The sequence below is a fragment of the Rhinolophus sinicus genome, linkage group LG02 (assembly GCF_036562045.2).
Source record: "Rhinolophus sinicus isolate RSC01 linkage group LG02, ASM3656204v1, whole genome shotgun sequence".
NCBI classification, from domain to species: domain Eukaryota; kingdom Metazoa; phylum Chordata; class Mammalia; order Chiroptera; family Rhinolophidae; genus Rhinolophus; species Rhinolophus sinicus.
Genome location: NC_133752.1, coordinates 112,448,850 through 112,473,623, shown reverse-complemented (window position 1 = coordinate 112,473,623; position 24,774 = coordinate 112,448,850). Strand labels below are relative to the sequence as shown.

General features: G+C 46.5%; 1 protein-coding gene across 1 annotated transcript in view; it reads left to right on the top strand.

The window, feature by feature from the left end:
• B4GALNT3 (beta-1,4-N-acetyl-galactosaminyltransferase 3) overlaps positions 1-24,774 on the top strand; it is an 89,502-nt gene that overhangs the window by 44,440 nt on the left and 20,288 nt on the right. Inside the window, exons 2-3 of the mRNA XM_019711334.2 lie at positions 19,522-19,625; positions 20,598-20,675. Of these exons, the coding sequence (XP_019566893.2) occupies positions 19,522-19,625; positions 20,598-20,675 (182 nt within the window). The remainder of the gene's footprint in view (positions 1-19,521; positions 19,626-20,597; positions 20,676-24,774) is intronic.

The window sequence follows — 24,774 nt, the reverse complement described above, 5'->3', positions numbered from 1 at the left end:
GAGAAAGCACAGTGGGTAGGGGTAGCAACTTCCCCCTGAGCCTCAGGTTTCTTCCTGTGATCTGAGAAACGCTTTGTGGGGGTGGGGTGGGATGGGGTGGGGGTGGGTGGGCAGGGGGAGGGGCTGGTAAGGAGAGCCAGGCTGGGCTGCGAGGGAAGCAGGCCCTTTCAAGTGCAAGTCAGACTCTTTTGTGAGCTGTTTACCCCACTTCATGCCCAAGGGTGCAACGTGAGTCATTTAATCTAATTGCTTTAATAAGTAAATGATCTGGGTACAAAGAGGAGGGGTTGAGTCTGAGAAGGAGGGGCAGTGCTATCTACAAACCCTACCAAGGCAGCTTTGAAAAGAAACCTGTGGCCTGCTCTCTAGGGATTGTGATAATTAAATTGGGGTTAGAGATGCTTGGGGGACGGAGGGAGAATAGAGACCCAGATGTTATGGTGGAAAGAGAAGTAGAGACCATGGGGGCGTTATTTGTTCATTAAAATGTATAATTCAGTGGTTTTAGTATATTTACCACGTTGTACAACCATTACCGCTATCTAATTGCAGATTTTTAAAATAATTCCCAAAAGAAACCCAGTACCCTTTTTAGCAGTCACTCCCTACTCCCCTCACCCCCAGCACTGGCAACCTCTAATCTGCTTTCTGCTTCTGTGCCTATCTGACCATTTCATATAAATGGGATCGTACCTTATATGGCCTTTTGTGTCTGGCTTCCTTTGCTTAGCATAATGTTTACAAGGCTCATCCATATAGTAGCATGTTATCAGTATTTCCATTTCTTTTTATTGCTGAATAATATTTCATTTTGTTTATTGTCCCTTCATCATTGATGGATTTTAGGTTGTTTATACTGTTTGGCTGTTAACAAATAATGCTGCTAGGATGCTTTCATTTCTCTTAGGTATATACCAAAAAGTAGAATTATAGTAACTATGTTTAGCCTTTTCGAGGACCTGCCAGACGGTTTTAAAAAGTGGCCACACCCTTTTACATCCCCAGCAGCAGTGGATGAAAGTTCCAGTTTCTTCCACCTCCTCACCAATATTTGCTATTGTCTCTCTTTGTGATGATAGCCATCCTAGTGGGTGTGAAGTGATTCTGTACTTGTTTTAAAATAATTTCTACCTTCACTTGCTAATTAAGGTGGGTCAACATTGTCATACCCACTTCACTCATAGATCAACTGTCCCAGGTGGGAAAGAAAGGCTCCAAGTCACAGAGGTGAATTTCATGACATAAACAGCAAAAATTTTAATTGATTGAAAAGGTGACCATGACATTGTTGAGGTAATAAGGCAAGTTGCAGGATAATGTGTATACTGTAAGCCCATTTATGTTTTAAAAACATATACTCCCATGAGACGGGCAAATTTTTGAAGATTAATATGTGGTGCTGATGAACTTGCCTGGAAAAAGACACTTAAATAATGCTGGTGACAATGTGAATTGTTTTCAGAACTTTTTGGAAAGTAATTTGTTAATTACTGAAATTTAAAAAATATACTCTACCTCACAATCTCACTTCGGAACTTCATCTATAGAAATCATAGCAGCTGTACATTGTTTGGAAACAATTGAATATCCATCAATAGGAAAAGTGTTTGCTAAATTGTGCTATAATAACTATACCGTGGAATATTATTGCAGCTATTTTTTAAAAATTCTATTTTGAGCTAGAGAAATGTTCATAAAAATGTGAGTGAGAAAAACAAGTTCCAGAGTAATATATGTAAAATGAACGTATTGTTTAAAATGAAAAACTGATAAATTCTAGTGTGTGAGCAAGTAGAGAGGTATGGGAGTTTGCTTAACTGTTAACATTAGTTATGGTGGGGAGGTATAGAAGGAGAGGATATACTTTTAAAAATATATGTCTCTGTAGTTCACTGGCTGTGGTGAACTTGGACTTTTTAGGAAACAAATAGAACCATGTATAGGAAGAGTTGGTAGTTAAAGCAGAGTAGTGGATACGAACAGACACTGGAACCAGAGACCTTGGGTACACTTACAAGCTGCGTGGCTTTGGGCAAGTTACTTAACCTCTCTGAATTTCATGTCCTTATCTGTAAAATGGAGACTATAATAGTACCCACCTCAAAGCGTTTTTATGAGAATTAAATGAGGTAATATTTGTAAAATGTTTAATTTAGCACACTGCCTTGCACATAGTAAATGCTAAATGTGTTAACTCATTATAATTTTTATTACTACCTCCAGTATTATTGAGCACTTGCTCTAATCCACTCCTCATTTGATCCTCATAATAACTCCATAAGGTAACTCCTACTAATGTCACTATTTTAGAGAAGAAAACTGAGGCTTAGAGGTTAAGATTACATAGCTAGATACCGTGACACTGACTCTAGACTTGTTCCTCTTAACCATTGTGTGAAATGAGATGGATGCTGTTAAGTGACATCAGTCATTCAGCAAGTGCCCACCATCTGCTGGGCAGAACAAACAAAACGTGTGGGGAGAAGACAGTTTTTATACACATGCACACATAATATGTCACGTGGTAATCAGTGCTATTAAGAAAAATAATGTGGGGTGAGAGCGTGCTGTTGTGGATAGGATGAAGAGGAAAGGCCTCTGACCTTAGCAGAGACTTGAGTGCACAGAGCAAGTGGGCTGTGTACACATTTGAGGAAAGTGTTTCGGGAGAGGAAGTGTGGCGTGCCTGGCATGTTGGAAGAACAGCAAGGAAATCAGTGGAGCTGGAGCAAGATGATGATAAAGAAACAGGAGATGAGACCAGGGCAAGAATTTAATCTGTGAGGCATCATTAGTAGTGACCATATCATTTATTGGCCAAAATTGGGCACTTTTGGTAGGGAAACTGGGTGATATTAGGAACGTTGCCAGGACAACCAGCGTAAACTAGGTCTGTCCCAACAAACCTTACTCACAGGTGATCACAAGGACGTGGCTGGGGCTGTGCTCTGCGTGAGCTGGGAAGGCGTTGCAGGGTTTCCAGCAGGGGATGGACATGGCCTGGGGTCACTCCTGCTGCCAGACTGTAGGGTGTGAGGGCAGGAGCATAGAGACTAATGAGAGATGGTGGCCAGGACGGGGAGGAGTCAGGAACAGTCAGATGTTGGATAGCTTTTGAAGTGACAGCTGACGGGACCTGCTGATGGATTGGCTATGGGGAAGGAGAATCAATAATTCAAAGATTTCTGACCTGGGCAGTTGGAAGGCTGGAGTTGCCATTCACTAATATGAGGAGATGGGGAGGAGAGCAGGTTTGGCAGGAAAAATCCAGAGTTTGGTTGTAGACCTGTTAAGTTTGAGATGCCACTCAAATCTCCAAGTGAGGGGGTGAGTGAGTAAACTAGATATCTAAACTTGGAGTTCAGGGAGTGGTCAAGGCTGAAACTAGGGAAGCCATCCACATACAATGGTGTTCCAAAGAACCAGATGAGATTAGCGAGGGTGGGGGTGCAGCAAGGGAAGAGAAGTTATCCAGCCGGTAAAGGTAAGCTTGTAGCCAAAGGAGTGAGGAGTGGCCTGTCGGGCAAGAGGGTAATACCAGGGACCACAGCTCTGTGCTTGATAAACGTCTGTACTCCGTGATAGTGGGGCGGGAGGGTAGTGTTCATATGCTACTTTTATTCTCGAAAAAAAGCTTCTGGCTTCCAGTCAGGGGACAAAGGCAGGTGCCTGCACGGAGTTTGGGGTGGGCAGATGGAAACAATCCAGGTTGTCCTGTAAAATCTAGGTCTCCTTGGGGGCAGTGACTTACTTCCCTTCCCAGACCCCCAGCCCATCACTCTCTCTTACCCGGCATCATTTTTCTTAATAGCGCTTATTACCACGTGACATATTATGTGTGCATGTGTATAAAAACTGTCTTCTCCCCACACGTTTTGTTTGTTATGCCCAGCAGATGGTAGGCACTTGCTGAATGAATGAATGATGCCACTGTTAATAGCATCCATCTCTTTTCCAGCCACTCCACCTACTTCCCAAATACCTACTCTAGACCTGCTTCATTATGAGGGCTTCCCTGACCACCGGGATCCTCTTCTCTGAATACCAGGACCTTATTTAGTGCTTCTTTGTGTACCATGTCATGTTACCAAGCCCACCCTGCATGCATGAAGCAGAGTTATGTCGTGGAAACAGCACAGGATGCGAGACAGACCTAGGGTGGAAATCCAGCCCAGACATGCAAATAGCGATGGCGGAGCTGTCCGCTGTGCCTGCCTTCCTGCGCTGGGCTGGTTCCTCAGCCTCCATTTCTTTACCGTAAACGGGTCTCCGCAGTATTGGCTTCACAGGGTTCCCATGAGGATTAACTGGGCAGCAGTGGGAAGACTGTGGACTTTGGAACCAAACAGTTTGAATCCCAGTTTGGCCATTTATGGGATCTTGAGCAAAGCCTGTAAATTCTTTAAACCTGTTTTATTATTGGGAGATTGGGGAGAGTAATACCTTACAGGGTAATCATGCATTGGAAATAACGAATATAAAATGCCTGTCCATGTGTAAAGAACTAGTACAATGAATACTAAAGGAGCTAGCTGTCTGTTGCTGGTCTGCATGACACAGATGTTAGTTTAGTTCACTCATGGGCCTAATTCCTCTCTCCAACTGATTGATGGCAGGTGGTAGCTGAGAGGTTAAGGAGCTTGCTGAAAGTTTCACACATATGTAGCAAGTCTAAGGGCTGGGATTCAGTTCCACATATTTATTTTCCCCCCCCCTTTCTTCCGCCTTCCTGCCTCCCCCCACTCCGGTTCAAGCCGTTGTTTCTCAGTCTAGTTGTGTAGGACCCAGCTCCCTGGCCCATGCTGGTATTATGAGCCTGGCGCTCCCCGCACCCCCCCCGCCCCGGCTGAGGCAGTCGGTCGCTGGTCGGCCACTCACAGCAGCTCACGGCAGCTCTCGCCAGCTGCCGGCCACTTACGCTGGCCACCAGCTGCTCGTGGCAGCACACAGTAGCCCACAGTAGCACACAGTAGCCCACGGCAGCTCATGCCAACCTCCAGTTGCTCATGGCAGCCCAGCTCCTGGAAGAGCCATTGTTCACAATCGTAGTTGTAGAGGGTGCAGCTCACTGGCCCATGTGGGTATCAAACTGGCAGCATTGGTGTTAGGAGCACGGCGCTCCAACCACCTGAACCTCTGGGCCAGCCCTCCAGATATTTCTTGTTGGAAGCTGGTTCTGACACAATGTTTGATCGATCACCCGCCCAGAGCCAGGCAAAGCAGCTATGTATACGTACTAGATATTCAATAAATGTAGTTAATTGACTGCTTATGCAACTTTCTCTTTAATTTCACAAGTCTCTCTTTTAAAGCTTTCTTCCCACTATGAGCCATTTAGTGCAACCATCAGAGCGCTAATAAACTGACCCAAGAAGCCAATTCAAAATAAAGAACAGACTGTGCAGTCTTTGTGAGAGGCCTGTACCTGTTTTGGATGGCGGTGAACTCCAGGGAAATGTAGCTCGGGGCGTCAGCCCACTCCAGGGAGTATTTGCATCTTACTCTACAAATTGGCCACAACAGGCTCTTTGAAAAATGGAAAACATTCCCCTAAGACCTGGGAATACTAAACAGTTAATAGAGTCCCAAAGGTTTTATGTATTACTAGGATGCCGACCGCTATCACAGGTCATTGAATATCAAAGTTTATGCTTAGGAAGCCAAAAAATAATCTAAGTTCTCTGTGCCTCACTTGTCTTCTCAAGTACTCCAGGTAGCAGAAAGTTCCAGAAACCATTTAGGTATCACACGGGTAAAACGAGAGTTACACAGATCAGAAAGATTGAAATATTAAGCTGTTAGCCGCACGTGCGCCTCAGTGGTAGTAGGTCTCCCTCCTGCTTTTCATCTGTGGCGCTTTCTTGTACACGGATTCCTTCTCCAAGGCATGCTGTCTTTACTTTCTCTGTTTTTCGACAAGGGTTAGAGGAATTTGTCCAATTTCGGAAGCAGTTTTTATCGGCTCATCTCTTTAGCTGTCCTTGAGTTCCTTTTTGTTTCCCAAGACCTCGTGGATTTGTTGGTTCCCTGAGGTCCTTTAAGCCAAATCAAGCGTACAAATTCAGGTTGCTTCTTAGCTCAGTCTTGGCAAAAAGGGCATAGAGCCGAGCTACTCACTCAGCTTTCAGTAGTTCTTGTGATAATTCTAGGGAAGTTTACCTGGAAAATTTTCTTGGCTTTGCAAGGTTAGTCAGTCACTTTCATTTTCTGGGCTTCCCACCACTTCCATATGTCTTCTGGGTGGGGGAATTTCAAACTGTATTTGACCCAGCAATGATTCTGTGCTGTCCCCGCTTCGTGCCAGCTGTCACTTCTGTCAGGCATGGTGGTAGACTTGGATCAGCCTGCTGGCTCAGGGGAAAGAGAGTGGTGGAAGAAATTGTTGGGGAGGGTGGGGGCCGGGCATGGGATAGAGGGTCTTGGAGTGAACTTTTATCCTGTTGAACTATTTGTGCCTCTTTAGCCAACATTCTGTTAACCCAGCGATATGAGTGGTTCTAGCTATACGGGCTATATGTGCTGGATAAGAGTTGTATAGATCAGGCCCCGCCGGTCATTTCACCAGCGACTTTGGCAAACTTGGTGAGGCTAGGGACAGTAGAGATCTATGAAACTGATCATTTAGTGTCGCATAAACAATGTGACTGCTTCGCCTGGGTTTCCAGGAAAGATGAATCGTTTCAGACATTCTGTTGTCTTGGTTAGCCCACATATCCTGATTTCGGGTTCAGAAAACATGGTCACTGACACGTCAAATAACCAGTTAACTTAATCAGATTTCACGTTTCTATTTATTGCACTTTTGCCTCTAGACACAGAGCTTGTGTTTTGACTGTGTGGGATATAAACCTTACACTAAGTAGTTTCATCAACCATCCTAGGAGTCAACATTTCACTGCATTTGTGAAGGGAAGAGTAGACCGGCAGAGATTACCCTGTGGTATTGTGACCCAAAGGAGATGTTTTAACAATCACACTGCAGTCAAATGGGCAGATTCTTATTTGTGAAGGTAGAAAACCAACATAAATGGTATCAGCTACTGGTGCTCCAACTTAGCTTCTTTCCCACTGAGTCTAAATTTCTCTCTATTCTCAAGTATACTTAGCATTTGTTTGTGTTTTAAAAAGTGGTTATTATCCCAGAGAAAAGGGTGTTTTTTCTTCCATGTAGAATGTTAATAGATAGTGTGGCAAAGGAGTATTTAATGTGCTTGTGGATATTTCCATGTATGTAGATTAAATAATTTTTTAATAAACGTGCTTAGAGAACAAAATGTAGTAAAAACAATAAAAGGTGGTATTTCAATGATGTAGTCATGTATTGAATGCCTTCCATATTTAAAGCTGTGGCTAAAGGTGGGGGGGCGGGGCAGGGGCAAAGGAGTGTGTGACACAGCTTTGCTTCCCAAGAACTCAGAAGCCTTCCTTTAAGGAATAATAGATTCTAGAGTAAGAACTGACCTGGGCCCAAACTGGCAGGCTTTCAGATACCCAGAGAAACTTGCCCTGCAGACTGTCTCTTTAGACACCGACTCTGTTTCCACAAGAGGGGCTATGCTTAGCCCTAGGATTCCAAACTATAAAATGCTGCCTGAGCACTCCTGATAACCCGGGAGCAGTCTCACACATGAGCAGGTTAGTTATGTGGTCTGAACGGCAGCCTGAACCAGAAGAGAGGTGACCTGGGATCTGTCCTGGCCCTGCCTCTGACTTGCTTGGTGACCTCAGACAGTGACCCCAGTCTTCGAGCCTTCAGGTTCTAATATGCACAATGTGGGGGTTTGCAACGATGAGTTCTAAGCTCGCTAGGCTACGACAGTTCTTAACTTTTTTTTTTTTAAACCAAGCTTAAAATGAATTGATGGAGTATCATCTTCAAATACTCTGACAGATGATTGATTCACCTCATTGGTCCTAAGAAATGTGTTTTGAGCGTTGTCTGTCTGCGTGAGTCTGGAACTCCCTTTTCCTAAGGATGTTCTAGCTCTCGCATCTCCACATGGTCTGTAAGTCTCTTAAGTATTACAGAACTAACTCTGTGAGTCCGTGTCTTTAATATTTTCAGCTATATCTGCATTTTATGTGCCCCTTCTTTAAAACTATATTGGCTCTCCGGTATGTCCCACTTTTGTTTTAGGAAGAACTGTCAATTATTCAGAGTTGAGCTACTTTTGCATAGAAGACTCAGAAAGTCCCCATGATAAAACCACCTCTCCCTCCCATTGTGATTGAGCGGCAGGAATCTCACTGGCATTCCTGAAGTAAGCCCCACTCTTCCACCACCATGGGGACCCATGACCCAAGCTAAGGCCACTCAGACTGTCTTTCCTGGGGATTTGCATTCTGAGCAGAGACACACAGAGGTGTTTGGAGGTGAGTCATGGGCTGGCTGCTGAGATTCCAATCGCAGACCTGGTTCTCGGCCTTTTCTGGGGCCTGGCTGCAAGGTTCTTGCTTTGTTTCTGTGAGCTGCACTGTAGTTTTTCTCAATTATCTTTTGCGTAAGTTAGAAAGGAAGAGAGGGATGGGGGAGGGAAGAAAGAAGGAAGGAAGGAAGGGAGGGAAAGAGGGAGAGCGAGAGAAAGGAAGGAAGGAAGGAAAGAGGGAAGAAAAGAAAAGAAAGGAGGAAGGGAGGGAGGAAGGGGGGGCCGTGGTTCTAACTGCAGCAAACTGTAGTCAAGGACCTGTTTTTCCAGTTTTTGTTTTTAGCGCCCAGCCTTCACTGACAGATATGTGCTCCTTCCGCACATCACACAACTGGCAGACTGTCCTGGCGGTCTGTGTGTGAGGGGAGATGGTCCTGCCCTCCCAGGTTGATGTTGCCGTGTAGCAGATTGCACTGAAAGGCCCCACAGGCGTTCCCTGTGCTTCTGTGCCTGTCTCCTTAAGGACAGGGACTGACAGCGTGTGGACGCTATCCGCACCGCGCTGCACTTTCCAGGGGCCCACATATCTGAAACGTCTCTCTGAAGCTGGGATATGTGGAAACGGCTCCTTTCCAAACAGGCTAGTTCACTAGGACATCACTATCCCTGGGGAAAGCCTTCCCGTGGGCTCACTCAGAAGTTCTGCTTTTGCTCTTCCCTTCTTGGCTGGGATGCTCCAACCTGATCCCACCCACCCAGCACTGCTCCTTCTCTCACTGCCCCCTGCTGTCCCCCAGACTTCCTGCCACCATGTCTCTACTATGAAGACAGCAGCCTGTCTCCTCCTCCCCTCCTCCCCTCCCAGCTCCTGCTTTTATCTCTGGAAGAATGGGCAAAGTTTAGCAGTTTAAACGAGAGTGCCCTATCAAAAAAAGGGAACGCAGGGACTCAACAGACTTGTACACCCACGTTCATAGCAGCTTATTCACAGTAGCGAAAAGGTGGAAACAACCCTTGTGTCCATCGACGGGTGAATGGGGAAGCAAAGTGTGGCCTACCCATCCAGGGGAATGTGGCTCAGCCTTGAAAAGGGCAAAAGTTCTGACACTTGCTACCACACAGATGAACCAGAAGGACTTCATACTGTGAAATAAGCCGGACCCAAAAGGCCAAATAGCGTAGGATTCTGCTTATCTCGGGTATCTAGCAGAGTCAGATACACAGAGACAGAAAGTAGAATGGCAGTTGCCAAAGCCTTGGTGGGGAGAGACATGGGGAGTTATTATTTAATGGGTGTAGAGTTTCAGTTTATTCTGGAGCTGGATGGTGGCGATGGTTACACAACTGTGTGAATGTACTTATGCTACTGAACTGTGTACTTAGAAATGGTTAAGATGGTAAATTTTATGTTCATTATATTTTAACACACACACACATACACCTAGAAATTAAGTTAAACAAAACTAGAATAAGCAAGAGTGCCCTAAAGAAAGAGCTTCCTGAGAGGCAGCTCTGGGTTGTGACTGTGACGTCTGTGCCATTGTGAGGGCCACATGGTGCTGAGATAGCCTTCGTCTGGTGGGGACGTTTCAGAATATTAGGGTCAGTGTCTGTCGTTCATTCAGTCTCTAGTCCAGAGTTGTGGCCAGAAGACACCTAATCAGTTCTATGATGAGAAACGTGCCAGGCCTCTCATGTAACCCTCCTTGTCATTCACTCATTTATCGACTCATTCATTCCAGATGCATCAAGTGCCTCATTTGGGAATATAAAAGCAGGCCCGGGTAATTGAACCCGTGTCTGAAGCTGGGATGTGTTGAAGTGGATAATTTCAATTGATTTATACAGTGGGAACACACTCAGAATGAGACCTAGCTCCTGCCAGCACAGTGCTAATTTTTAGCTTTTCCCCATATTGGGCTCAGTCAGAGGCCTCCCCAGATGCTCCCTTGGTAGTCCACTTAACTCCAGCAGCCACAGTGAATCCTGTGCCGTGATGCCCTGAGCCTTGTGCCGAAAACCAGCGTGGCCTTAAAACTGGTTTCCTGTGGGTCTCTGTGTTCCCAGCGGCAAAATGGAAATAACTCATGAGGTTGGGATAAAAATAAGAATGAGACCAGGAATATGAAAGAGGTCTGATGTAAAAACATTGAATGGATTGTGGTGGGATGGCTGACTCAGGGATAGGGGCTAACGTATAACTCAGGTCTCGACCCTTGATGTGGTCTAACCCTTGAAGTTCCGTTAAAATAGTATTTAGTGGGAAGGAGGAAAGCAGAGAGCCCACATTCCTGGCTTGGAGAGCTGTTACTGTCCTGCACGCCTGCCCTGTCCTGTTCATTGCCTCCTGCCCAAGAACAGGTTACAACAGCCTCAGCTTGGCTTTGGCAACTCCCCTTCATCAGACCTCACAAATCTAGCAGCTGGCAGCCCTTCAGATCAGAAAATGGATCTTATTTGTTTTCAAGCCTGATGCAGAAAAGAGAAGGGGCTCCATAAGATGCTTAAAAAAGCGAGTTGTTTTAAGAGGGGATATCAGATGGAGAGAGGGCTGGGAGGCTATGGCTTCTGGCTTCTGGCTCAAACCTGGTTCCTGTGTGGCCCCAGAAAACTTTCCTAGCCTCAGGGCCCCTAGTTCTTCCTGATTCCCTTGGATTCCACTGCTTTTTCTTTCAACAAACAAATGGGTCTGTGTAAGACACTTAAGAATTAAAAAAACAAAACAAAAACGAGTCAAGTGATAAGTGCTTGAAAATTTCAGCTCTAATATCTAGAGGTTGTGAGGTATTAGGCAGGTAAGTACCCTCCTACCTGCTCAGGGCCTCAGTTTTCTCATCCGTAAAATGGGAGTAATATTAATACCTACCTAAAAGGATTGTTATTAAGATTAAATGAGACAGGGGTGGCCGGATGGGTCAGTTGGTTAGAGTGGGAGCTCTGAACAACAGGGTTGCTGGTTCGATTCCTACATGGGCCAGTGAGCTGCACACTCCACAACTAGATTGAAGGCAATGAGCTGCCGCTGAGCTTCTGGAAGGGTGGCTGGATGGCTCAGTTGGGTAGAGCACGAGCTCTCAACAACAAGGTTGCCGTTTCAATTCCCGCGTGGGATGGTGGGCTGCGCCCCCTGCAACTAAAGATTGAAAATGGCGACTGGACTTGGGACTGAGCTTCGCCCTCCACCACTAGATTGAAGGACAACGACTTGGATCTGATTGGCCCTGGGGAAACACACTGTCCCCTAGTATTCCCCAATAAGATTTATTAAAAGAAAAAAGAAAACAAAGATTAAATGAGACAATGCATGTCAGGTGCTTAGCACGCTGACCGGCCTAGGCAAATACACACATGTTAGCTGCTGTGGTTATCCTCTGTTAAATGCACATGGTACTAACCTGTTAGTGGGTTAAGCGTTAATGTATGGAGGAGGGCTTTGTAAACAGTGTTGTTCCCTGCCCAGGACCCTTCTGGCTTTTTACTGTAGTCACCCCACAGTCTTCATAATTAACATGGTTGTTATCAAATATTTCCCACTTTTCCCCTTCGGTCTCATTAACTGGCTAGGTGATGCTCTCTTTTCTCTCTTTCAAAGCCACATTCTCCAAACTTTGTCCTTTGCCTCCTCTGGTCTTTTTTCCAATTTTCGGTTTTCTTCCTTCTGGTTCCTACTGTTTCTTTCTGTAACCGCATCTGTTCCTGACAGTCCTCTAAGAAGTATAACTGGAAACCACCCTCTCCCATGAGTTGGGTGTAGCCACCTGCTCTAGCTGGGAGAGGGTGCTCCTGGGACCTTGGGCCTCCACTGCTCCCTCCTTCCACCTGAAAAGTGGTGGAAGAAAGAGCATTGACTTTTGGGTTCTAGGCTGCTGTCCCCCCACGGCTCCAAACCCTCAGAGCTTCCATGGGCAACGCCACACTTCACGTGCGTCCTGCTGAGGAATCCTGCTAAACTGCGCCGATGCCATCCGAAGGAATCAGGGCTTTCCTGCACCTGTGCTGTTTCTCCCGAACTCTCTGGGACCCTGAAGACCAGTTGCCTCATCCCAGGACATGCTTGCAGTGCATTTTGCCTGAGGTCCCTGCAAGTCTGGAAAATCCTCTCGTAACATCACATCATTAGCATCCAGTTAGCCCCGTGTCTGATGTGCACCTTCCCGTTACATAGAGCAGAACTGCTTGCATCCCTGCAGGTGGGCACGGGTGTGAATGCCACAGCACATAGGAGTCCACAGACATGTTGGCCCTTTTGTGTACTGTGACATCCACCCTAACTAACTGCTCCTGGGAATGGATGGAGCTGAACGTCTCTGTTGGCACCTCTGTCTATCGCAGCAGTTAGCACAGTACTAAGTCTACAACAAGTGCTCAATAAGTGCCTGGGGGTTGATTCATTTATTTACCTTTCCCAACCTGCTGATTCCTTACTCTGACAACCACTGAAATTCCTCTTTGAAGACTCCAGGAAGGAAAAGATCGTCCCACATCTTCCTCCACTTTCCGAAGCGTGTCTGTCCCAATCTAAAAAGAAGACTGGAAAGACGAGCCTATGGGGTTTGGAAGGACCCTAAAAACTCCTAAGTGGGCCTTGTGTAGGTTGACCAGATGATGAAAGCACCTCTTCCATGGGCATGGGCCAATTTTAGAAATCCGGAACTCTGTTACCTCTAGATTTGCCTGAAACCATCCCATTTCATCAAGGGTCTTCAGTCAAAATTCCCCTCGGCTAGAACTGTTTGTGGCTATAATTATTCTGTCATAACACTGCCTAGTAAATGGCGGCTTCCATGTTGTGGGGATTGTTTTTGTTTTTTGTCTGGTATTTGTAATGATGATAGTGATGATGACAATATCCTCAGAGCCTCGCCAAACCTTCTGGGGCCTCTACTCACCAAATCCATGGCCGGGGAATGGAAAGTCACTAAGCTGGGCTGAGTATAGACAGACTTATTTCCCAAAGCAGCGGCAGCAGGCTCAAATGAGCATTAGCCTCTTATCTCCTCTCCTTATCTCCACCTTAAAGTTTTATCCTTGAGTCTGTATGTTGGGTGAGCAGGCAACACTGATAGCAGGGCTGAAACAAGTACATACCCGGCACAGCTCTGGTGCCCTCTTTTGGGTCTCCTTTAGGCGGCACCCATCAGGGCCATAGGTACCCTTCCTTGTGTCTTACTGGCAGGTCTCGACCTGCCCACAGCCACAACCATTACAGCAGCTCAGGTGCTAGCTTGGCAAGGAGCTAGCTGGCTGGCTGTTCTGGTTCCTGAGCCTGGCTCTGAGCAGCAGCAGCTTGGGGGACAGATTTTTTGGGGGAGAGGCTCATCAGAGCCCTACCTATATCTGTCTTCTGCTCATCAAAGAGTAGCTAGGGAGACCTTGGAATCCCACCTCTCTCCTTCTCCTTGCCCCACCCACCCCACCCCTGACACCTGTGCTGTGAGGGCGAGTGAGATGGAGTTGCCCAAACCACACATAATCCTTCTCTGGGCCAACCCCTGCTCTCTCTCACACATGGCTGGATTGTTCATCTGCAGGTTGAGAAGAAAGAGGCTCAAAAACCAGAAAGAGGGTTTCTGGCAGGCCTATGCCAGATGCTTTCATGTCCAATTTTCTAGCTGTTTTGAGATATGTGGGTCTCCATACTTCCTCTTGCGTTTCGGAGAACATCAGTGGCCAATGTAGAGTAATCTGGAGGGTATGTGTGTTTGTGTGTGTGTGTGGCAGGTGTTGGGTGGGCGAGTTGAGAGGTAATTGGGGAAAGATGGGAAGGGACAGACTGGTGACTAAATGAGTACCTGACACAAGTATTAATGACAGTGATGTAGAGGTGGACAAAAATTCTCAAGTATATTCGATAGAGAGTAATGGAATTAAGGACACAGGCTTTTGTCCTGGGTTCAAATACTAGCCTCTGTCACTTACTACCTTTGTGACTTTCAGCAAGATTTTAACCTCTAAGCCTTGTTTTCCTGTAGGGTTGTTGTGTTAAATAAAATCATCTGTATTTCATTTAATATAAACATAAGTGTATATATGCCTGACACATAAATGTTAACTGTTAAGGTTACATTAGTAATTATTTCTCCTGCATCAAGTTCCCCGGGGTGTTAGGGGCTGGTTAAGCCACGTAGCTGTTGGAGCTTTGGGTTTGTCTTAGAGACTCCCAACCAGGTGACTGTCCCTGGCTTCATCCCTGGCTGTCTGTGCCACGTCAGGTTCCTGGAGGGGTCCAGGCCCTACTGGTTTCTAGCCATAGCAGCTTTGTTCCACTGAGAATGCATGACTGACCCTCGAGTGTGCTCCAAGGTCAGAGTCACAGTTCCTGCTTTTTTCGTCCTGGGACTCGGTGCTGGTTCCTGGCATTTGTGGAACGATGCCCTGGGTGTCACAACCTCCTGTTCCCCCGCCAACCTCTTGTTCTCTAAGGGACAAGGGCTCTGTCTCTGTTCAGCTCTGTTCAGCTGCTCTGAATTTCATCTCCTTTGCTCTGTACAGACACTGGGCTTCTTAGCAAATTGTCCTCCCTGGATCTTTGAGTCCTTGACACCTGGTGGAGCCTGTGCAGCCAGCCCTACTGGGCTCTTCCTCAGCCCCACGTTCCCGTGGCCCAGGAGGTGTCAGTCCTTCCCTTCTTGCAAAGTGTGTTTTAGCTCAGGAGCCCTGCCCCACGGCTGGAGATGGCGTTTCAGAAATACCATTTCCATTGCCTCTGCCTGCTGGATACCCCCACCCCCAGTGCTTCCACTTCTCTTTCAGGCATTATTCTCAGGTCCACCTCTCCTGTTGACACCCCAGCCTAGGCTCCCCATCTTAGTAAATGGCAACTCCAGCCTTCCAACTGGCCATGTCAGAATCTTCAAACCATTCCTCATTCCTCTCCCCATAGCCAATGCATCAACAAGTCGTGTCGGCTGTACCTTCACAATCCCAAATCTGCCTGAGCAGCGAGGGACTCCCTTTCTTCCTGGTGTGAATGTCGGTGTTGATCACATGACGTATCAGCTAGAGAATCAAACCAGAGGTCAGGAGAAAGGAATGCGAGTTTTGGCTCTGTCACATTGCAACTAATAATAAAATAAGCTGCAATGTGTTATGTGCTTTTTATGTTGCAGGCACTAAGTCCTTTACCTGGATTATCGTATTCACTCTGTGACTTTGGGCTGATGACTTCACCTCTGTTTCTTCATCTCTAACATGGAGATGACAACAGTTCACAGGGAGGTTGTGAGGATGCAGTGAAATAATGCATGTGAGAGTCTTTGAGAAAAGGCCCCAACACATCTACATATGCCATATTTTCACCAGAGACCCAAAATGGACGTCTCCAGGCCTTTGAAGAGTCCACACTGCACAGACAAGGGGTGTTGGCGAAGTTCCCACCGATGGTGAATATGATAGCCCAGCTTTGTGAGGGCAGAGTGTGAGGCCCATGGTGGTGCTTTATCTGTCACCTGAGATCGGGGTGTCTGTCTCCTGGACAAATGTGACACCTGTTGCAGGAGAAACAGGCCCTGGCAGCTGGCACTCTGGGAGGAGAGGTCTGGCCAGGAGCATGAGGAGTTCACTTACTAGAGGGCAAGTGACAAACGTTAATAGTTAAATCAGCTCATTCTTTAGCTCCAAGTTCCCCTAGGGGGCTAAGCAGTGCCTGTGTATCCACTGGCAGGGTTAACACGAAGGAAAAGACAAGGGAAAAGGGAACACCAAATGCTTAGCACAGCGTCTGACTCCTCACATGCACTCAGTGAATAGTACATGTGTGTGCGCGCATGCGTGGTGGGGGGGATGGATGGATGTGGATGGAGGAACAGAAAGCAGTATCCGTGAAACACAGGAAGTGTTATCTATTGCTCCGGCACCACCGAGTCACTGCTGGCCCACAGTCCACTTGCTTCTCTGGTCCATAAGCACAGAAAGAAGACAGTGAGAGAGCTACTGGCCATTTGCAGTTTGTAGAATTCTAAAGGGGCTAGCACTCACATCTATAGACTCCTAAGTCCAAAACCCCAAAGTCAGGAATTGTTAGGGGGAAGGAATGCTTACTGAGTATTCACTGCGTGTGTCAGACACCCCACTAGGTCTGACACACATAATTTAGTCCTCACAGTGGTCCTATGGGGCAGGTGTTTTTATCCCCACCATCCGGAGGAATACACAGAGGCCAAAGAGGTTAAATTACTTGTTCAAGCAGTCACTGTTTCTAAGTGGTAGCTGTACAATTTGACCTTTCTTACTCCAAAACCTTGCTTATCTTTCTACTGTATTGTGAAGTTTGCAAAGCAAATTTCCTACTCTTTAAATTACTGAAGGCTGGACTGAGCTGTTGACTATCCAGGTATTTCAAAGCCACCCCAACTCACCTGTGACCCAGGGTCAGGGCATGCTTAGGTTTAACCTCGCTGATCTCCCTTGCCCCACAGTAGGTTTGTTTTTGTTCACTGAGACCCCCCTCCCTCTTCCTTTCTTTTAAAGAGAAATAGAGCTGGACACTAGTTAAAGGTGATACAGACAGATTTTGTTCAGTACTGTCACAATATGGGAGAGACTTCAGGCTAGAGCTGAGCTCAGTTCTGAATACAACAAAGGCAGCTGGGTATTTACAGCCAAGCAGCAGAATGAGGGGGTCGGTGGGTAGAAAATGACTAAAAGGAGACATCAAGGGTAGGGGGACTCTTGCTAAACAGACTTAACAGGAGTCTTTCTAAAAACTAGGCTAGGCAGGCCACAGATGGGGCCCGAGGGTGAGGCGTCAGGGGAGCCTATCTTCAGGTTTAGAGAGAGTCGCTGTCACTTCCAGCAAGTGCCAGGACAAGACATGCTGAAGATCTACAGGGCTAGTTCATTAAACTTAGGGTAAGTGTCTGACCTTTGCTGTGATTTCCAAGAGTCGTAAGAATCTGGCTGGAATTGAAAACTAGTCATGTGAAGGAATGTGCATCTAAGAGACACTGTAGCTCCCATGATAGGGGAAACAGCATTTTTAGTATTCTTTCCTCACTACTTTGTCTGGAAGTAGACAGTTTTTAGTCATAAGCGTGAGGTCAAGGAAGAGATGGCCCAACCATTCAGAGGCAGAAGCAAGGCAGGGCTCTGCCCTCCCCCCCCCCCACAGTGTGACTTATTTGTCACCTGGGCACCTGAGGCCCCAACCACTAGCCCGCAGCTCCTCGGGCTTGGGAAGGAATGGGGCTGTTAACATTAGATGTGGCTGAGTTGGGATTCGCAGGTAAACAAACCACTTTGCCCTGAGCTCATTCAGAAATGCAGGGTGTATAGGGCTGGGAGTATTTGTTCTCTTTCTGCCTCACTCTCAAATCCTCGCCTCCTTCCACTGGCCCCAGAACCCTGCTTCCCCAGAGCACCCCCTGCATGAACGATTCTGACTGTCAGCTGGCCCGCCATGGAAACAGGAGAGACCTTGATGGCAGAGGGGTAAACCCACAGAAGTTCTTATAAACATAACGCGAGCAGAGGTTTAACGTCTGTGCAGAAACCCAAAGGCACGGGTCCCCAGCTGAGGCCTCTGCCCCCCAGGACTCCTCAACGTCTGTGCCAAGAAGTGCCCACAGGAGCAAATGTAGGCGGAATGAGAACATGCTGGCTTGTGAGACAGAGAGGCTCTCTGTTCTGATCCGGGCTGTTCTAATTCTGGCTTCGAAACAGCGAACTCTGTGACTTTAAACTCTGGGCTTCTCTTTCCCCATCTGTAAAATGGGGGTAATCAGACCTGGCCTATCTCGTAGATTCTTGTAAGGCTCATGTGAGATCATTCCTGGAAGGTGTTTAGTAAACTCTAAAAGGCCACACAAAGCTAAGACAGTAAGCAAAGCACCCCCCACCCCATTCTAATCTCTCCTAGAGCCAGTTATATGAACACTCATGCAAAACGTTGAGGTCCACCTTCTGTGGGCCTATATTTGTGAGCTGTGCTCTTTCCTTTGTGTCTGGTTGGCTGTCTGTGATTGCTGGTGTTTGCACAGAGGTTCCTGTGACAATTCTGCTTTCAGTCAGCTATTGGCTCCCAGGGATGAGACGTCAGTCTGACTCCGGTGTGCCGTGTCCACTGTGGGATTATAGGGGCGTGAAGATGGAGCTGTTGGAGGGAAAGCAGCAGCTCAGTGGAAATCCGCCTGAACACTTGGGTTCTAGTCTTAGCCTTGTCACAACTTGCTAAATGAGCCTAGATAAGGCATTTGACCAGGCAGGCTCCCATTTTTCTCATCTGAAGTGAGGGCTAGATGATCTTGAAAGCCCCTTCCAGCTCCTGATAGTCTGTGATTCCAGTTTATGGCTGACGTGGTTTGGTTCCACATAGTCTAACAGTCATGCCCAAGCAGTCCCATTGACATGTAGGAGGCTCTCCCCCCTCCCCACCAAATAGCCGTGCAACCACTGTACTCTGATTTCCCCCTACCCTAACACTCTGCATAGCTCCTTACCTCTTGGCTTGGTTGTGAATGAGTGTACCCAACAGTTTCCCATACCCCTTTCTTCATCGTTTGGCTTTTAGCCTTCGCAGCGGTGTGTAAGCCACCCCGTTCCAGACCCCTCAAGTTATAGACATCAGTAGTCACACAGCCTCCAGATCAATCCAGGAATATCTAGGCCTTGAATCTTATATCTCCAGGGGTTTATAAATTTGTTTGACACACACCAAGTCTCAGGTGCACCTTTTCCTGCCTCCCCCAGCTCTGCTTCTATCCAGCAACTCTGATTAATGTTGGGTAGCAGGAGGACTCCTCAACCAGACGCCCCATGGTCTCCCTGGGCTTGAAGGAAAGGGAACGTGTGCAGGGGAAAGCTTAGTTCCACTGCCTTTAACATCCATTTCCCCACAACAGCTTCAGGGAGAAATTAGTCTCAAGAGAACTAGGGAAGAATCAGCCGGTACTGGGTTACTCACTGGCTCCTTCTCTGAAAACAGCAAATTCTAATGGGATATGAGCTCATTTCCTCTCTCTCTGCCCAGTTGACTTTGGCCAAGGTTGTAACTATCTCCCAACACCACCACTCACACTTCATACCCCCCATATGAAGAGGGGTGTGGGGCAGCAGAAAGGAAGATGATGACCTCTATTATTCTCCCCAAATGTTACAGATTTATGAGGTCTTCAGGTGATGTTGACCTTGCTCCTCTCTTCTTCTTTCGTTTCCATAGGGTATGGCAGCTGGAGAGAACTGGCCAAGGCTCTGGCCAGCAGAAACATTCCAGCCGTGGATCCAAATCTCCAGTTCTACCGGCCCCAGAGGCTGGGCCCCCAGGTATGTGGCAGGGCCTCAGCTGCCCGTCCTTACAGCCTTAAGAGAAACCTCCGCTTTTCTGTGTAAGAGATGCAGAGGGGAAAGAGTCCTTGGAATGACAGCCTGGCATCACTGTATTTCCCGGGTGGGTGGGGAGAGACGCCCGTCCTGCGCTCCTCAAAGCCTTCGTCACTTGCTTCAAGGTGCCCATGTCCGAGTCCAGGCACATGCCCTCCGTCTCCAACAGCAGCATCGGGCTTGGGGCAGCACCATCCCGTCCCGCCTCTTGCCAGCATGAAGATGGGGCTGGTACTTTGGTTATGATCCCAGATGCTCGCTGCTAAGAGTCAGAGATGCTGCAGTAGATGGGCCCCCTTCCCTGAAAATAGCTGGGGGACAGACTGGTAATGGAACGTTTTCCCTATAGTGTTTCTTGGACCAATGGTCCCTAGTGAGGCAGGAGCAGCTGGGGGTTGGGGGTCAGGGGAATTGGGATCCAATTCAGCCTGGAGCCCTGAGGTTGAACCTCTCAGAGCCTAGAAGAGATATGGGTCCCCAAGACTGGACAATAACCAGACTGAACCTGTGCACCTGCACCATAGGGGTGTCCCCCAAGGGGCTCCCACTTGTTAGGACAAATAAGTGACAAATCTGGGCAGAGTCCTGGTGCGGCGGGTATAGAGGAAGGTGATGCAAGGTCTTTGCCCTCAGGAGAACCTGATCTAATTAGAAAAAAGCCTCTTCCAAATGGGAAGACAGAAAATTCAGGAAAGTAAGAGAACTTCAGGAGTATGCATTAAAGAAACTGTAAGGTGGTATTTTGCTGAGGGATAGAGTATGAGTGATAAATGGAGTGTCCCTGAGGTGGATACGCTTCCTGGCAGCTGGGCTGTGGCTCGTGACCCTCTACTTCCCCAGAGGTACTTTCAAGGGACCCAAGTCCTATTCCCACCCTAATATTCCCACCGAGTTCATTCTTCACTCTTCTGCCAGGACCAAGACTTTGAGCGAGGTGGGAGCAGTAACAGGAGCTACCTGAAGTGGAATAAGCCTGTCCCCTGGCTTTCAGAGGTAAGGGACTTTCTGCTCTCCCTGGTCTTTGAGGCGGTTAAAAAATAGCTTTCACAGATAATTCCAAAGACCACAGAAAATTTTCTTCCAGTGGTTATTATAAAATTTTTTTACCCAATTTGAAAAAAGAAAATTAGTTTTCTTCCTTAAAGGAGAAGTAACATTTGCTATGGGCCTACTGTGTGCCAGGCTTTGTGTATCATCCCGTATGAGCTTTATGACCCTGTAGGGTAGCATCACTATCCTCATTGTATATGTGAGAAAAACAAGGCTCAGGGAACGATATTCACGTCCGTGCCAATCCCCGATCTTAGAAACAGGCTTTCCAAACTGTTTTCCTTGAACCCTTAAGTCCCCTAAGATATTCCAAGAAGAAAGGAGCCCATTGTTAAATAAGGTTTAAAAGCTACATACTGCATTCTTGGAAATACACATCAGCACATGAAAGTGTCTGAGAAGTTCTGCCGTGATCTGTTTAACTTGGTTTAGCTCAGCATGTACCAAAGTTATTTGCCTCCTGAATTGCTTTTTTCCATGAAACCACTATTAACAGTTTATGAAACTAGTGTTTTAAGGAACATACACTTGGAGGAAAACTGCTTTTACACGTGTGAAAAAAAGCAGTTACACGTGTGAATAAAACTTGTCATGCCCACCTTGCTATCTATTATTTATATAGGATTTGATTCGTTTTATTTGATCAAGAAACTGAGGCTTAGGGAAGTGAATTAACCCGCTCAAGATTACCTTGAGTGAATGCTTTTGCCAAGATGTCATAGTACCGTGGTGCTTTGGGGGTGAACATTTTGAATTTGGGCTTCATATTTTACAACTTGTCCACCACCCAGTGTCTCTTAGTCCTGCGGCCTGTGGATGTAGATGACTTTTCTGGGCTGGGTGGTACTGGCCAGCCCATTGGCTTTATCCACACCTATCACTGATTCATCCCTTTAGCCTGGGTGATTTTATTTCCAATCCACCCATTTATTGTGGGCAGGAGTGAAGGAGGCGGCATCATCATGATAAATGTGACGTTAGGATTAGGTTAAACTGCCTTTGTTTAAAGCCCTGAGGGAGGATGGATTGCAACACTGGCACAAAGTACTAGGTGACATCATCAGGTAATTAGGCCCCACCCCACCTGGAAATGGTATTTTGAAAAGAAGGTGCCTTACAGACCATTGGGTCCAGTGATCCAACCTTCTCTCCTTTGAGCACATTTCGGATCATTTTTTAAATTAATCTTTTCATATGCTTATATATACCACTGTATTTCTTCTTTTTGGATTGCATATTTGTATCTTTTGCCTGTTTTTCATTGGGTTATTTTCATTTTCTGTTCATAAATTAGCAATATAAATTCATAAATTACATAAAATGTTTATAAATTAGTTTATCAACTAGCAATATAAACTGTTTGTTACTTGGAGATGTTTTTGCAATATATGGTGATTGGGTCATTTTTCTTTTCTTTTTGGATCACTTTTCTTGAAGCAATTATTTTGAAAGATTAAAACTACATAACATTCTGCATTTATTAATCATAACTTCCCCACTTTTTTGGCCAATTAAGGATTGAACTATATATATAAAATGAAAACAGTGAACAAATAATAAGATTAAAATAGGATTAACTTTTTAAAGAAATAATTGATCTTTTAGTAAGTGTGTATGGCCTTTTCGTGGTAAATGCCTGATTTCCACTGACTGTTTTTTTTTCAATATGAAAAGTAGCTTACAAAACCCCCATTACAGTCTTCATGGATCTTCAGGGACTCGCTGATCCACTCTTATTTTACTAACAAAGAAAATAAATAAGACCCTGAAAGGTTAAATAACTAACATAGACAGTCCCACAGCTGAACAGTGGTTCCAACTCTCTTCTAGCCCAAGAGGACCTCTCTTTTCCTATCTCCGTACCTGTCTCCTGCCTTCCGACATGTAGTTTGGGCAAAGAATGCTCAGGTTAATGAGACATCATTTATTGAACATGTACCAGCTGCCAGTGGCTATCAGGTTGTACTGTTATCCCCACTTTTCAGGTAATGAGTTAACTGACTCACTGAAGGTAGACACAGCTCTGCTCTGTAGGTGAGCAAGCACAGAACATAAGAAGGCTGATGATGGTCTCTTCTTTGACTGTCTCCCTGCCCCAGCCTTTGGCTGGCAGCTCAGCATCTCTGAGGCCAGAAGTCAGCCTGGGAAGCAAAAGAATCTTAGGCATTCTACTTGGAGTGTCAGAGAGAGATGGCTGGGGGAGCTGGGCTTCATGGGGCAATTGCCCTTAAAAACTGTTCATATCAAACCAAATCTAAGACACCAATTAGCAAACCCCACTTATGTACAAATCTCAATGCCAAGTTATTCATTTACCAGTCAATATATGGGTCCATTGGCCAAAAACACTCTCTGCTATTCAAGATGCTTCCCCCAGAAAACCGAAAGTTATAAGAAAGAAACAAAATCAGATCAAAACAAGTCAGAGTTTTCATGGATCATGTGATATGGGCTTTGGGAAGGGTGGTGTCTTGTGAGGAGAGGGCTGGGATGCATATTCCTTCTCAGGCTTTCCCCTTTTTTTGTTACAGTTTTATTGGGATATAATTCATATACCATATAATTCACCCATTTAAAAGCACTAATGTACTTTCTGTCTCTCTAGATTTGCATGTTCTGAATATTTCATATAAATGGAATCATACACTATGTGTCCATTTGTGTCTGGCTGCTTTCACTTAGCATAACATTTTCAAGGCTCATCCATGTTGTAGCATGTGTCAGTGCTTCCATTTCTTATACTGCTGAATAATATTCTACTGTGTGGATGTACCCCGTTTTATTTATCCATACCTCGATAGATGGATTTTTGGGTTGTTTGTGCTTTTTGGTTATCATGAATAATGCCACTGTAAATGTTTGTGTACACGTTTTTGTGTGGATCAGACTTTGTTCAGAACCCGGAAACACCATCTCATACTTTGGTCACCTTGGTGAGATACAAGTGGCATCGCTGTTCATTTACAAACCATCTGTTTAGGTGGGGAATTTCATCCTTTAGGATTTTACCCAACGGGTCTTTGGCCCTTTCCTCAAATCCTGAGCTGCTTCTTATCTTCCTGTAGTCTGGAGCTCCAAATTCCAAAGCAGAGCTCCCTGGAGGACAGATATGAACAAGGAATCAAGAGTGGCTTGAGGGCCGGCCCGGTGGCTCAGGTGGTTGGAGCACCGTGCTCCTAACACCCAGTTTGCCTGTTTGATTCCCACATGGGCCAGTGAGCTGCGCCCTCTACAGCTAAGATTGTGAACAACGGCTCTCCCTGGAGCTGGGCTGCCTGAGCCCCCGGAGGTCGGCATGAGCTGCGGTGGGCTGCTATGTGCTGCTGTGGGACACAGCTAGACCGAGAAACAACCACTTGAACTGGAGGGGGTGGGCGGAGGCGGAATAAGGGGGAAAAAGAAAAAAAGAGTGGCTCGAGTATGTAGGAACTCTGAGCAGGGTTCTGGTATATAGGGACGAGTGACCTCATTGGCCTGCTGTGTTCAGCCTTCTGTGCTCTTCCCAGGCAAGGCCTAGCTGCCCCATGGGGGGAGCCAGCAGCCATCTGTGCTGTTGTGTGAGTTGTTGTGAGTCTGATAGAGCAGCATCATGGCACCGCGGGAGCGTCAGTAAAGTGAGGCTTCAGACTTCTCCTGGAGGGAGAGCTCACTGCTCCGCCTCCTGCCTTCCGCCCTCTGCAGTAGCCCCTGGCATGGTAACACTGTCTCTCTCCTTTGAGCACCACCTCTCTTTTCATCCTTACCTGGTACAAAGCAGTCACTCAGTGCTTACAGAGTAAATGAAGGAATGTATGATTCTGGGCCTAGCTTCTCCAGGCTTTTCTTCATTCACGTAACTAAGATATGCAGGGAACACTGAGGAGGGAGAAGGCCTCAGAGAGAAAGACTTGAGAAGAGCCTTGAAGGATGAGCCGGAGTTTGCCAAGTGGGGAGGAGAGGAAAGGGCCCTCTAAGAAGGAAATAGTATTTATACGGCATGGAGAGGTGAAGGAGTTTGCTGTGGGTGGAGTATAGTTGTGTGACAGGGAGTGGTGTGAGGTGA